We start from the raw sequence: 15,178 nt of genomic DNA on the forward strand, positions 1-15,178 counted from the left end.
GAGAGGGGAAATGAGGACATTACTAACCCCAGCTGGGCTTCCCTGGTGGCTCAGAGGTTAAAGCGTCTGCCTCCAATGTGGAAGACCCGGGTTCGATCCCTGGGTCGGGAAGATCCCCTGGAGAAGGAAATAGTAACCCACTCCAGTATTCTTGCCTGGAGAATCCCATGGACGGAGAAGCCTGGTAGGCTACAGTCCACGGGGTCACAAAGAGTCGGACACGACTGAGCGACGGAACAGAACGGAACCCCAGCTAGTAAACTGCAGCATTACCCAACCGCTCCTATGAGCGGTGCCATCACTGTCACCACCTCTTCCTCTTCCTGGTTCTTGTTCCCTGTTTTCTCCAATCACCACTATCGAAGGTGAACACTGACATTAATGAACACATCAGTGAGACTGGAGAAACTTCCACAAGGACAGCCGGCAAATGGAAGCATGGCTTGAGTGGTTACTTTGCCAAAAATTGCACAGTGAGCTACCAAAAATTAGATACTAATTTTCACCCATGAAGAGAGTCAGTGGTAGAGTCAAGTTAGGACTGATTAGCTGAAATTTAATAGCAGACATCTGATGGTGGAGTCTTTTTTTAATGAAGGGTCTTTCCAAGGAAGACATCTATTAGGGATAGCAAGAGGAAGAGATTAAGGGATAAATGGTCATATCTTTTGTCATCCTCAGATCTCCATATTCTCCAGAGATGTGTCCATACCATCACCCTTTGACCATCTACCATAGATGGACTTCACTCACATCTATTATAGAAGCCAGAAACTTACTCTGTGCTGTATATTTCAGAAAGTCCATCATCTGCCTGAGAGCTAATTAGGAAAAGTAGGTGGCACAGTTGGAGAAGGAAATGGCAACCCACTCCAGTGTTCTTGCCTGGAGAATCCCAGGGACGGGGGAGCCTGGTGGGCTTCCGTCTGTGGGGTCACACAGAGTCGGACACGACTGAAGTGACTTAGCAGCAGTAGCAGCAGCAGGTGGCACAGTGCTAAAGAATCCGCCTGCCAATGGCAGACACACAAGAGACACGGGTTCGATCCCTGGGTGGAGAAGATCCCCTGGAGAAGGAAATGGCAACCCACTCTAGTATTCTTGCCTGGGAAATCCCATGGACAGAGGAGCCTGACAGGCTACAGTCCATGGGGTTGCAAAAAGTTGGACACAACTGAGTGCACACATGCAAACACACACACAGCATTAAATGGTTCTACCATGCTTGCAAACAAAAGTGTAAACCTCAAATATTCATGTATGTATATCCTAACACACATGAGTGGGTAAAAAATCAAAAAGGGAAAGAAACAAAGGTTGCTCTACAAAGAGAGCCAGTTCAAAAATGAGAAAAAAAAAAGTATGTTGACCTGAGCAATCACAGTTTCTCATATCAAACAGAACCCCAAAATAGACGGAAATGTCTACAGTAGCTCCTGATCCTGGTGTGCCCTGTAACAGAAAAATGGAATTATGGTTCAGCAGCGAAATCCTGGGCCCCCATTTTCCCAGTGGCCTAAATCAATCCCCAGTCTGGGGACAAGATGCTGAGCAAGGTGCGTAATTATTTCAGGCCACTAGGGTAAGCACTATTCCTGGCAACTCTGTAGGTAGCGCCATGGATGAGGGTTTCTAATCCTCTTTGGTGATTTGGTTCTGTGTAAACTGAGATTTTTCTTTCACTATTTCAGCCAGATAAGCAGGAAAGGCCAGCTCCAGTCCTGAGCTACAGCCAATCAAGGTCAGTTTCAGTTCCCTTTCTGTGCAGTTCAGATTCCTTTCTCCTTGCTGCCTTCCTGACACCTGTCCTTATATTTTTATCTGATTATCAGAACCAAGTGAGAGAATCCTTGGCAGCCTCTGGTGCTTACTCTGTCATGCAAAAGCCTCTAAGTCTAAGGGATACCCTAAGTACTGTGCAGAGCAGAGTCCTTGAAAGGCCAACCTAAGACCCTGGCTATGCACCACGGAGAGGCGTCTCCCATGGGGATTTTAAGGGTGAGGTTGAAACTAGTGCCTGCTTTTACCCAGAGGCAATACTGACGCTTCAACTCACCTATTAACAAATCTCTCATGTTTGGCTTGACACTGCCCCCACAATAAATTCAGTTATTACTTAACAGAGAGAAAGTGAAAGGTAAATCTTGACATTCCCATTTGGATAATGATGAAATAGAGGTTTAAAAGAGCTGTGTACAGTGAACTCAACCAAGCAGTGTTGTAGCTGGAAAGTAGACCAGCTCACACCTGTCCCCGGTTTTGTAGGTCACAGATTTTGTAAGTTTAGAGCAGTGTTTTACTTACCATGTTCCTCCTTGAAAGCGTCTATTTACTTTCTTAAATTGTGGGTGCCAGTGGAGAGGTACCAGGTGTACATTCCAGACACTTAGACAACATACACAGACTGAGCCGTCTGCCTGTTGAGTACACAGCTCCGGGCTGAAGAATTTCTAGGGTTGTTAGAAGAATACAGGAGACTTCAGAGGGAGCAGGCTCTGAGGTGGACGCGAATACCTAAATCCCCACAAAGACAGATTAAAAACATCCTCTTCATCATTACAAACCAAAAAACCGAACCCATGTATTCTGCGCTTTTTCAAACTGCACTGCCCTCCCCCCGTATCTTCATTAAAGAAATGCAAACACATGTGCTTCAAGACGGGTAGGTAGGTGTAAAAGAACATTCTGCACAATTATATCTAGGCTGTCGCAGACTTCTTTCACATGCAACCCATCTATCCGGGGGATGTTAATTCACGGTGACAGCTGAGCATGACAAACGCCACGGTACACAAGTTGGAATGCCGGAAAACAGGCAACTACGAAAAGCCCATGCAGACAAACGCGCCTCGGAGTTTTCTCCCTCCACGCACACGTGGCCGCACTTCTAGGCGCTCCAGCACGGTGATAAACCCCAAACACACACACACACACACACACCGGAGCCTCCGCCGCCCTCCACGCCCGCGCCTCGGTCTCCAGGCAGGCGGGCACTCGCGCGCGCCCCTGGGCACACTCGCCGCCCAGCCGCCTCCCGCTGCGCGGCACGGGAGCGCCGGGCGGTCCCCGCGTCCCCTCGCCCGCCCGCCGGGGCAGCGGCGGCTCCCGGGCTGGGGGCAGGGCCGGGGGCGGGGGGGAGCGCCGCGGGGCCGGGCCTCGGCGCCCAGGGAGGGGACGAGGGGCGGGCGCGGGGCGGCGCCCGGCTCACGTGGGCGGGCAGGAGCAGCTGAAGGTCCGCTCCGGAGCCCGGGCTGTCCTCTCGCGCGCGGCGCTGGCCCCGGGCGGCGGCGGCGGCGGCGAAGGAGGAGGTGGAGGAGGAGTTGGAGGAGAAAGGCGGCGGTGGCGGCGGCGAAGGAAGAGGGGAGGACGGGGGCGGCGTCGGACTGGAGCCGAGCGGCGGCACGAGCTGCCCGGGGCGCTGTCGTGAGCTCGCCCGCCGGGCCCCCACCCCCGAGCTACACCCTGCCGTGCCCAGCTCTGCCCGCGTCCGTGCCCCCGCGGGGAGCGCGCCGGGGCTGCCCCCCGAATGACGGGCGGAAGGTTCGACTTCGACGATGGCGGCACCTACTGCGGCGGCTGGGAGGAGGGCAAGGCGCACGGGCATGGCATCTGCACGGGGCCCAAGGGCCAGGGCGAGTACTCGGGCTCCTGGTCGCACGGCTTCGAGGTGGTCGGAGGCTACACCTGGCCCAGCGGCAACACCTACCAGGGCTACTGGGCGCAGGGCAAGCGGCACGGGCTGGGGGTGGAGACGAAGGGCAAGTGGATGTACCGGGGGGAGTGGTCACATGGCTTCAAGGGGCGCTACGGGGTCCGGCAGAGCCTGTGCACCCCCGCCCGCTACGAGGGGACCTGGAGTAACGGGCTGCAGGACGGGTACGGCGTGGAGACCTACGGGGACGGAGGTGAGCTGCGCCGCTGGCGGCTCGGCGGCCCCGCGAGCTGGGCGCCGGGGGCGGGCCTCGCCCCTGACTGCGGGGCCGCGGGGAGGACGCGAGGCGCACGTGTCCGGAAACCCGCCAAAACACCTGGGGGAGCCTCCCACCCTCCTCCCGCGGCCGCGCTCCCCGGGAGGGGGCGTCAGGACGCGGCGGGTGCGCGGGGGGTTGGCTCTGACCCGGTTCTGGGGGCGGGCGGCGTGTCCACACCCGGGGGAACACGGCGTGAAGACACCTGGCCGGCGCCAGCGCCGCGCTGCCACCGGGAGGGAGCGCGCCCGGGAGGGCCGGACTGGGAAGAGGCCGCTGTCACTTGAGCCCGTCACATTACGTTCTGCATCCCTCCCTCTCCCGGCCGGGTTTGAAATCGCCACTCGCGTGGAGTGAGAGCGAGCGCCCTGGGCTGGGAGGCTGGCGGTCGCGGCGCCCCGCTCCCGGGATTGGTTTCACGTGGAGTCGTATTTCGCCTCTGGTCCTCTAGTGGCCTAAAGATAGAAGCCAGAACCCCAGAACTGGGATGTTGGGGAATTGTTCCTTATCGGAGGTGCATTTGGAAAGTAATCGTAGTTATGGGAGTGGAGAGGCCACCTGATGCAGGTGGGGTTCAAAAAATGCGGGGTTTTCTTTCTGGTTTTCCTTCGCTTTCTTAAAGTATCGGTTTTCTATCAAAACAAGGTAGTCATTGTTGATCTGGAAATATCTGGAAAAATTACCAGGAAAACATTTTAGAAACGAACACTGAAGTCTATGTTTTAAGAAATACAACTGAAAGGTGTATTCCTATAATAGCTAAATTAACAGCTACTTCACTCCTGAGAATAGCAGTAGGGAATCGCCGGTTTGCTCTAAGGTGTGTGATGGAAAACCATATGCTGGCTGTGAGCAAAATTCACCTAATTTTAATATTTACCAATATTTGCAAAAGAAATTTTGTATATAATAGGGCATAGTCCTCCCCCACACTTTTTTCCCCAATATATTATTGATACAGGTGTCAAAACTTGATGAATTTGCTTGCGAAATAAACCGAGAAGGAGAAATGGCTTATGCTTTGGCAAAACACAATTTCTGATAATAATCATAATTGAAAAGGGTGCAGAAGGCAATGTCACATTTTGGAATTCTGCAGCTCAGAGTTGGAGGATATTAAAGGGGCCCAATTAAAAGTTTGCCCAGCCCAGTGCAACCCCAGTCAGGCAACTGCTAATATAAAAGCTTATACAATTTGTACACTTCACTTACTCAGAACACTTGGGCCGTGTTTCAAATACAAACCCGCAGCATGGTAGGATTGGCTAAAAAGGACATCTTTTCGTCCTACAGTATAAATAAAGGATCTAGTTCTCATGGATTAAAAGTGGAGAGGGGAACTGTCTCTAATAATTGTATATGGGCTGCATGAGTTTCAAGTTCCACAGTAGTTAATTAGGGCCCTTAAATGTTCTCAATGGGCACAGAGCACCTTAGTTGACACCCGTATAAATGTGTTAGCTTGTGACTGGATTTTATCAGAGTCCCCGGTCTACAATATAACTAAATTCCATGCTCAAAAGTGGAATGCAAATCTTATCTTTCAAACGTGTGCATTATTTTACAACCTTTCAAGAACGTGGTGGATAGTTCTTTTACTTCAGTATTTGGAAGGCTAAAAATAAATGAGTCTTCTTTTAAAGTTACTACTCATTAAACAAAATCTCTTGGTTTAGAGTATTCATTATACCTAGCAATCAAAAAATATATATAGCATAGTAAAGGTCCTCTGTTTATGTGTTGCAGAAGCTCAAAAAAGTGTCTAGGGTGACTATGGATAACTGGCCTCCTGTTTTAAAACTAACTTTTAAAAGAATTTTTTAAAAACCTCAAAATTTGGCATTACCACAGGACTGTGGTTTTCTTTTTCTACCAAGAAAAAAAAGCAAACTAATATGCTACCAATTAGGCAAGGGGGGGGGGGAACTCCTAAAAATCATTTTTGAATTCTGTTACTTTCTTTCATATGTCAATCAGTTAATTAGAAAGTCCTGAATCATAAAATGGGGGTCTAAGTGGAAGTGTATTGCTGTAACTTATTTCCTGCAAAGATTTTGGCCACAATAAAACAGATCACTTCCACAAGCTTTACTTCTTGCCTCTGCACCACCACAAGTCCATCCCTAGCAGCCTCTGTCAGATTTAAGGAAAATCTGATTGCATGTATTTTGTGGTGACGTTAAACTCAGGAGGAAGGAAGTTGTAATTCCATTGACAACTATCACTCGGTTTATTTTACTAGTGATCTGAGTATGACGTGTTGCTGAAATAGACGCCCTGAATATTAAGTAAGAATAGTTAGTACAGTGCTCCCAAAATCCAAGTCTAGGTGCCCAGAATATTCGGTAAAAATTCGGATCCTGCTGTGGTTCATGTTTTTCACCTGTCATGAAACTATTAGAATATATCTAGAAAGACAGATTGTTGTGTTAATTATATGCATTCCTGTCCATGCACATTTTCATTCATAGCATGTAGATTTAAATTTGGCACATTAAATCTAAATTTGACTGGAATTCTCTGTGAATTGGAAGTCTTCCACTACAAACTTCTTTAGTGAAAATGGCTGTATCTAGAAAATCAACTCCCAGATGAAAAGTCATAGAACATCCATAAAAATATTGTTTAAACTTAAGAACTATGCATCCATATGTAAGACATTGAGAGGAACTAATTAGAACTTTGAGCAGCAGGGAGCAGGTGGAACCCACCTGCTTCATAAAGAAAAAGAGGCCCTTTTTCCCCCATTTAGGTTCACTGACTAAACTAAACCTACTTTAAATTTCAGATGAATCACTAACGCTTTGACTGTAAATTAGTTTCTAGCAATTCTATGGAGGAATTCTGCCATGTACTGTTTCTCAACAGGGTAAGATGGGAATATAGCCAATGCCATTGTTCTGCCTTCTCTGCTACTACGGTCACGCGACAACTTAAACTTACTAGTTATTGCTGTTGCCTTAAACCACTTAGATTTTCAAGCAATATGTCTTTGGAAATTCTAAATACTAGTCTTATTTTGGAGATAGCAGATTAAGGAAGCTAGTTAATTTCCCCTCGGTGTTAAACATTTCCTAAGATCGTGTGGTTGTGTACTTCTTGATACCAAACAGTATGTTTGGAAGTTGTTATAGCAAAATTAACTTGTAGAAAAGAGGAGAATGATTATAGTGTTCCTTGTTTGTTTAAACAAAATATTTTAAAATAAGGTGGTTTGTTTTAGTGCATATAAGTCAGGTTGTATAACTTGTATCTTAGAACTTGAATTTTTATCTATCTAGGCAAAGGGAAAGTCAGTTGCAATTTTCTAATAATTTCAGTTTCCTTCTGGGTTACAGTGGTGGTGTTTGGAGATGGCTAATACTGAGTAGAAAGCTTCTTGATCTGAAATGTTGTATTTGAGTGTCTTATCCTTTGGGGTTTATCCTTTTGGGAAAGTCATGGCCCACCCACCTTCTCAGAAGTTCTGAGATGTCAGGTTAAGATGTTAAGACCTACCCAGAGTATGACATTCACAGTACCAGACCCCCTTGGTATTGGATTGGCCAAAAAGTTCGTTCGGGCTTTTTGTCAGATATATAGGGGAAGAACTCGAATGAACTTTTTGACCAACCCAATATGTCACTGTCACCCTGCTACTGTCTATTTATATACCAAAAATATGTCAGAATGAAGAGAGAGATGGTAGTCTTGCAATTAGTCAAAACTTTAGACTTGGGAGCCACTATGGCTTTAACTTTTAAGTGCATGAAATAATCAGTAAGCAGCACTTTTTAAGTATTTTAAAAGTAAATGTATGCCATGCAATGGAAATTTTTTCATGACAATCTGAAATGAAAAGTACACTGCAAAGTAACTATATATAACCAGAAACTGAAAGAAGTCAAGACAATTATGATTTACTTTCTATAATATTTGTGAATTAGAATACAGAGGTAATTACGTCTTAAAATTTCCATGTAACTTCTTTGGAGGGCTAGTATAATATAAAATTTGCCATTAATTAAAAGGAAATGGACTCAACTTAGAAGAGAAAATTCTAAGTTCCTAATCTTAACATCCAGTTCCTCCTCAGATGATTTAGGAAGTTGCTCCAGGTTAATTTTTAAATGTCTTTGCTAATTTACTTAATAGAAAAACTTCTCAAAACAAATGCTTTAAATTAGAGATTATTCTATTCCTGAGAAGGCATAATATTCATTGAAAAAATGATCTGGTGATGACAAAGTTTTAATGTACGCTGTCAAAAACACCTTTCTTCTGAGATGAGTTCCATAATGTTAAGAGTGGAAGTTCTCCTCTGACCTTATCTTAGTTTTCCCAAAGGTAAATAGTGCATGCTTTTTAGCCACCACAGCTGTTTTTTATAAAGTCATCAAACATCTACATACCATAGGACGCACAGCTAGGAGTGTGGAAATTTTGTGTTCTTCTATGAAGTAATGCCTGCCCTCAGAATGTTTCTAGTTTATGATGTGGTTCACAGTACAGTGGCAGAAGCTAGGGAAACCATGAGGAGAATGACCAGAAGAAAGCAGAAATTTAGCAAATATGGGACAGATCTTGACCTTTTCACTTGGAAGTACAAACGGTTAAAACAAATTGCCCATTTTTTCATAATGGTTCACTCTATTCAGAATATATATTCTATTTGTCAAATCCCTCTCAGCTTAAAAAGGTTCACCCAAAGCTAAATAATAATCCTGAATATTAAATAGTTTTCCCTACCCTAAAAGAACATGATGAATGTGGTAGAAAGAAAATTTAAGAAAACTTGTTTGACAACTCATGTTCCAAGCATTCAGATCACTAATAATTTTGGGTCTTTGAGCTTGTTGGAATGTCAAACTGCTAGACCTGAAGTCTCATTTTTCAGTTAAATTAGTAAAAATACAACTCACAAATAGAGCTCATTTCTTTGTCTGCTATTGCACTGCCTTCCTCAGAGGGAGTTTTGATGTGTTAATTTCAGGGGAGAAAAGTTTTCTAATGATCACTATCATGTATTAGAAGTCAGTGCTTTGTAAAATGTTTTCAGTGAAAGGCAAAAAAAAAATCAAACACCTATCGGAAAAACCTATGTAGATTTAGATTAGAGATTATTCTATTCCTGAGAAGGCATAATATTCATTAAAAAGTGGTGTCAACAAAGTTTTAATGGGCACTGTCAGGTACACCTCTGCTCTGAGATGAATGCCATAGGGTTAAGAGGGGAAATTTTCCTCTGGCTTCCTCTCAGTTTTACCAAAGGTAAGCAGCACACTCGTTTGGGGATACAGATGTATCCCCAAAGCTGATATACAATTACAGAAACGGTCTAGACACAACACTTCTTTTTTTTTTTTTTGGAAGCTTGAGTAAATATGCACGCTTTATTAAAGAATGAGGTTTCTTAGCAATTTTCTTATGTTATTAAATAAGATCACAGAAGATGTTCATTGCTTTTGAAAGGTTCAGGGTGGGGATTCACAAAGGGAATTTCCGAAGCATGGCTTAGAGTTGACTAGGCACTGTGGGACCCACTCCAGTATTCTTGCCTGGAGAATCCCAAGGACGGGGGAGCCTGGTGGGCTTCTGTCTATGGGGTCGCACAGAGTCGGACACGACTGAAGCGACTTAGCAGCAGCAGGCAGTGTGGGGGGTTGGGCCTTGAGTCCCCGGCCCGCGCAGGGCTCTCCATGTGCGCACCCACGCCCCCATCGGCCTCCCGCCGGCCCAGGACTCACGCTGTGCTCTCTTGCGCTCTCTCGAAGGTACCTACCAGGGCCAGTGGGCCGGCGGCATGCGGCACGGCTACGGCGTGCGCCAGAGCGTGCCCTACGGCATGGCCACGGTGATCCGCTCGCCGCTGCGCACGTCGCTGGCCTCGCTGCGCAGCGAGCAGAGCAACGGCAGCGTGCTCCACGACGCCGCGGCCGCCGCCGACAGCCCGGCCGGCACGCGCGGCGGCTTCGTGCTCAACTTCCATGCCGACGCCGAGCTCTCTGGCAAGAAGAAGGGCGGCCTCTTCCGCCGGGGCTCCCTCTTGGGAAGCATGAAACTGCGCAAGTCCGAGTCCAAGTCGTCCATCTCCAGCAAGCGCAGCTCGGTCCGCAGCGACGCGGCCATGAGCCGGATCAGCTCCAGCGACGCCAACTCCACCATCAGCTTTGGCGACGTCGACTGTGACTTCTGCCCGGTGGAAGACCACGTGGACGCCACCACCACGGAGACCTACATGGGCGAGTGGAAGAACGACAAGCGCACCGGCTTCGGCATCAGCGAGCGCTCCAACGGTATGAAGTACGAAGGCGAGTGGGCAAATAACAAGAGGCACGGCTACGGCTGCACTGTCTTTCCTGACGGCTCCAAGGAAGAGGGGAAATACAAAAATAATATTCTGGTCCGTGGAATAAGAAAGCAGCTGATACCAATAAGAAATACAAAAACTAGGGAGAAGGTGGACAGAGCGATCGAAGGCGCACAACGGGCGGCCGCGATGGCAAGAACCAAAGTGGAAATAGCAAACTCCAGGTATGTAAACGCCGGAGGGGTGGTACTGCCCGGGTCTTTGGAAATGGTAGGATATCAGATAATCTGTGTGTGTCAGTCCTTTGGCGGCATAGGTTCCAGAACCAGAAGTGGAAAAGGATTCAGCCCGATGGAATGAGGCAGAAATGTACCTGAAACTTCTGAAACTCTCCATCCTGAAAAAGTGTTGAAGGCGCATTGCGGTCCCCTTCCTCTTAAAATTACTTCCTTAATACTAAACATGATTTAGTTCACTCAGTGTCTATGTACGTTTCCCAGAGTCCAGAAAGTTACCTTTTTTAAAAAAAGACAAAAAATGTACCCCTGAAATACTTCCAGCGAGAACATCATAGTACATGGTGTGCTGGGGAAAAAAAATCCATCCACATGGAAACCTACCCAGTGTAGGTGAACCGTTTTATTCTAACATTAAAGTTGCAGGTGTGTACAACTCCTCCCTAGAAAATTACCCTCATTTATAACATTCACATTCTGTTTATCGATGCCTTCTAGGTGAAATTGGTTTTGAGCAAGTGATCAAAGTCTAAATAAGGCAGAAATGGAGAGTTACATGACAAAATCCGTCAAGCATTCTTTGAACAACAGAACTCACCTGCATGGGAAAGGCAGAGGGATTGGGGCTCAGCAAAATCCCCCCCATTCTAGGCAAGAAAGATTAGCTCACTGGTGTATTAAAAGGAAGGGGGTGGGGAGAGCCTGACACGGACAGATGGGACTGTCAGTGTGCCAAGTTTGAAAGAAAGAGCGGTAGAGAAGGGCTGGAGTGAGTAGGAGAAAGCAGTGAATAATAGATTGAGAAGTGCGGTGTATGTGGGCACAGAAGGTCCATGCGCCTAAAGTTTTACCATTAATAGCTGGATTCAAGCATTCAACCAGGAAGATGGACAAATTGGGAATAGAAAATTTTATTAGGGATGGATGTCATATGTTAGACAAAAATGAAAAAGGGCCGGTTATACATGGAAAACTTTATTCTTAGGCTTATTTAAGCAAATACTGACTGGCCCCAGTTCTGTGTGATTTGCAATATACGTTTAGCACAGAATGTTGAAAATCCTTTTCTTGCCTTAGTAATATTCTCCCACTGAAGTAAACCTCCTTATGAAACCAAAGACTCGTAGCATGTCTTCAAACTTTAATTCTTAACGTTAAATTAATAAGCCCTGTCTTTTCTTTGGTGGAGTCATGTGAAGTTTCTGATGTTCAGGCTTTTAATATACAAAAATGGCCATTTCATTTTCTTCAACTTAATATTTCCAGACATCTGAAATTTCTTTTTAAAACATGTTCCTGTTTTATGGCTACTCTTTACTTTTAAGTGTCTGACACACTGGAAACTGGAGGATGTCTTGTGTTTTGCAATATTTTTAGATATAAAAGTGCTCAAGATTTACATCTCTATCCCAAGCTGACCCTGTTTTAAAGTTAATATTGCCTGTTAATAAGCACAGACTTTGAGGAAGGGTCTTTCCTCTTTTCTCTTCTGAGCATCGTTTATTTTAGATCATGGTTTTCTGTGATCACCAAGCATTGCATTGACTTGTTTTTCACGTTACTTGCAGGTGGGGTACTTGGCACATGTAACCTTGCTAGCCTTCGTGGCCCTCAGCTAACTTTTAGAGCTAGTGAGATACTCTTTGTTAGTTCTTAGTCTCTAATTTGAATTGCACTCTTGGCTTCTTCCCTTTTATTGTCACCTAGTGATATACAAGAGGTAATTCAGTCTTGGCAGGTGAAAAATGAACCTATGCAGGACATTCTAGCAAATGAATTTCTTATGCTTGCTTTAATTATTGACTTTTATGATTAGTTTAAATTCGAGGAACCTACATAATGAAAGGTTGTGATGCAAAGATCTCTGATTATAACAGTTTCATAAAACTCTTATCCAGGTCCTAGCTTGCCACAGTCTCTCTGTAGAAAGTCTTTGGGGGAGGAGGGTGTTACAGTCTGCGAGTATTGTGTTGTAATAGTTTATAATCAATGAACATCTTAAGACCTTGTTCTAACTAGCTTAAGACCTTGTACTAACTAGCTTGTTAACTAAGCTAGTTAACTACTTCTTAAGATTTCACTTGGCTTTTTAAAAAATGCTCAGTTCATTTTGGTAAGTGACATAAGTCCATCACAGAACATATATATTGCATAATTCTGCTTATAGGAAGGATCTGTAATGGTCCAACATATAGAAGCAATGAAATGGTGGTTGCAAGGTGCTGTTCCAAGGTATAAAGTTTCATGTTAAGCAAAAATAAGTCCTAGAGCTTGCTCCCTCATTGTGCCTGGAGATAATACTGTGAAAAATAAGTGAAAGTGTTAGTCACTAAGTTGTGCCCAACTCTTTGTGACCCCATGAACTGTAGCCCACCAGGCTCCTCTGTCCATGGAATTCTCCAGGCAAGAATACTGGAGCAGGTAACCATTCCCTTCTCCAGCAGATCTTCCCAACACAGGGATTGAATCTGGATCTCCTGCATTGCAGGGAGATTCTTTACAGTGTAAGTATTGGGCCCTTAAGGTTTAATAGGGTAGATTTCATGTTAAGTATTCTTACTACAATTAAAAAAAAATACTCTTTCAGTGACACAATAGGCAAAAAAAAAGTCACCCTGTTAACCTTTTATATTTTACTGTCACTGTTTTAGTCTCTTTCCAGATTCTGCTTTAATGACTTCTCCAGATACAGTGAATTACAACTTGCTCAGTCTTTCCTGGCCCCTCTCGCAGTTGTTATTTACTTAATGTGTTTTTGTCTTTAAAAAGTAATCAAAGGTTTAAGAACATAAAGACACTCTTCCCCTTTCCCTGCCCCTTTTTCTGCCCCAATGATGGCAGAATAAGAACTAGAAAGTAAGACTCCTGGCAGCGGCCACTGTTGAAATCACTGGTTCACCATTAGCAGCAAAGGGAGATGATGTATTAATAGTTACTGACCACTTCAGTTTGCCTGACTGGTAGTGTTAATTATTGTTGTATTGCCGTTATTTCTTGTGCTATAGAGATTGTTGCTTGTTTCTGAAATCCCAAGGAAATGGGTCCACCTTTGTACCATCACCTTGTTTTAGCTTGAAGCAAAGCCTTTGAGGGAAAACGATTGTACTCACCAATAATGGTGGCTCAGGGAAATCAGGAGACATGGTGCCAACTAACTTCAGCCCAAAGAATCAGGAAAGCACAGTAAATCTCTGGATCTTTACTTCTTAGACGAGGCAGTGGTGCATCATCCTAGGAAACACAAGAAGCGTATTTCTGACGTCTTATTATGGACCCCTGTTTATTTCTTCTAGATCAGGGATTATGAGGCTCACCTAAGAGGTAGTAGATGATAGAAATGATGCAGCAGTCTGTAGATACTGAGTTTCCTTGCAGGTTGGCATTTAGAGTTAGAACTTTAAGGGATGCTAATCATTCGCTGGCTCCTATAACTTTTCTGTTCTAATTCCAAAAGTACCATGTTTATAAGATTTAACAGAATGTTTTGCTCCCCTCTTGCCTTGGTCCTGAGGGTAAAAATCATCCCATGGAATTAATTTAGTGTCTCAACCTTGATTTTAAAGAAACATTCAGGAGGAAGGGGAGCAGCCATGTACATCTCAAGCTCCTCATTTATGGAGGCAGAGTCTGAGGCACTGCTTGGGATCACCTCACCCTCCCTGACATATCGTTTGCTTTTCTCATTTGGTCATTTATTTACTCCACTAACTCTTGACTTCAGTAATTCCTTAAGAAAGACATTCATATGACTGTTCCTCAGGAAAAATATTTTAAGGAAGGATTTTAACGTGAGGCATTTGGTTGAAAGACAGCAAATAAGTGACCCTTGGAGAGCCACACTTCTGTGGAAATGAACAGATAATTTAGGAAGGGGTATAGACAAAAAAAAAAACAGCTTTGTAGTGTCTGGGACTTAGAGGAAGTTGTTGTCATTTAGTCACTAAGTTTTGTCAACTCTTTTGTGACCCCATGGACTGTAGCCTGTCAGGCTCCTCTGTCCATGGGATTTCCCAGGCAGGAATACTGGAGTGAGTTGCCATTTCATTCTCTGGGGGATTTACCGACCCCGGGATCAAACCCCCATCTCCTACATTGGCAAGTGGATTCTGTACCACTGAGCTGTCAGGGAAGCCCCTTAGAGTAGTTATCTGCTGTACGGGGGGAAGAGCTGTGATGAAAAGGCCTAAAGCAATTGAGAACCATAGGTGCTTGTTTATGTAGTCTGATAGTGTCAGATCAGAAGAAAGAACTCTAAGGGAGGACGGAGCTGAGTGGGAGTGTCCCTAACCCACTGACTGTGGCCAGTCTCACTGCAGCTAGTTGGGCGGTGGGCTTGGAGGCCCCCAGGACCTCCTAGTCTTCAGGACAGGACCCCGGTCTAGCCTAGTTTCATAGAAACACATGTGCCATTTCTCTGTTCATCTTCTCTTTAGTCTCAAAAAATCTAATCTCCTGTTGACAGTATGCTGACTCCAACCCAACTGAGGCTTCTGGGAAAGGGGGAGGTGTGGGGACAGACAGACGGACACACACGCAAAAGAAGTGTCATTGATGGGACAGTCCGGTTAGTGGGGTGGGACCATCTGCTCTCAGCCTCTCCCCAACCATCAGTGCCGCTTCCGCTGGTAATGGCAGCACCTTTACCGTGTGCTGTCCGCTGCCCAGTCCTGCTGTGCTTGTTGCAG

The 15,178-nt window shown here is 45.4% G+C and overlaps 2 protein-coding genes across 8 annotated transcripts in view; one reads left to right on the forward strand and one right to left on the reverse strand.

Moving 5' to 3' along the window:
- GDAP1 (ganglioside induced differentiation associated protein 1) overlaps positions 1-3,080 on the reverse strand; it is a 55,422-nt gene extending 52,342 nt beyond the window's left edge. For all 3 annotated transcript variants that reach the window (XM_088844791.1, XM_088844789.1, XM_055432483.2), the window contains exons 1-2: positions 2,941-3,080; positions 2,305-2,514 (exon numbers count right to left, since the gene is read on the reverse strand). The gene's annotated coding sequence lies outside the window, so the exon portion shown is untranslated. The remainder of the gene's footprint in view (positions 1-2,304; positions 2,515-2,940) is intronic.
- A 298-nt stretch (positions 3,081-3,378) lies between these two features.
- JPH1 (junctophilin 1) overlaps positions 3,379-15,178 on the forward strand; it is a 104,179-nt gene continuing 92,379 nt past the window's right edge. For all 5 annotated transcript variants that reach the window (XM_055432482.2, XM_055432478.2, XM_055432480.2 and 2 more), the window contains exons 1-2: positions 3,379-3,905; positions 9,722-10,481. In XM_055432482.2, coding sequence (XP_055288457.2) covers positions 3,527-3,905; positions 9,722-10,481 — 1,139 coding nt within the window. In that variant the 5' untranslated portion in view covers positions 3,379-3,526. The remainder of the gene's footprint in view (positions 3,906-9,721; positions 10,482-15,178) is intronic.

The sequence above is a fragment of the Moschus berezovskii genome, chromosome 16 (genome assembly GCF_049115385.1).
Source record: "Moschus berezovskii isolate FMDL1 chromosome 16, NW_MosBer_1.0, whole genome shotgun sequence".
Taxonomy (NCBI): domain Eukaryota; kingdom Metazoa; phylum Chordata; class Mammalia; order Artiodactyla; family Moschidae; genus Moschus; species Moschus berezovskii.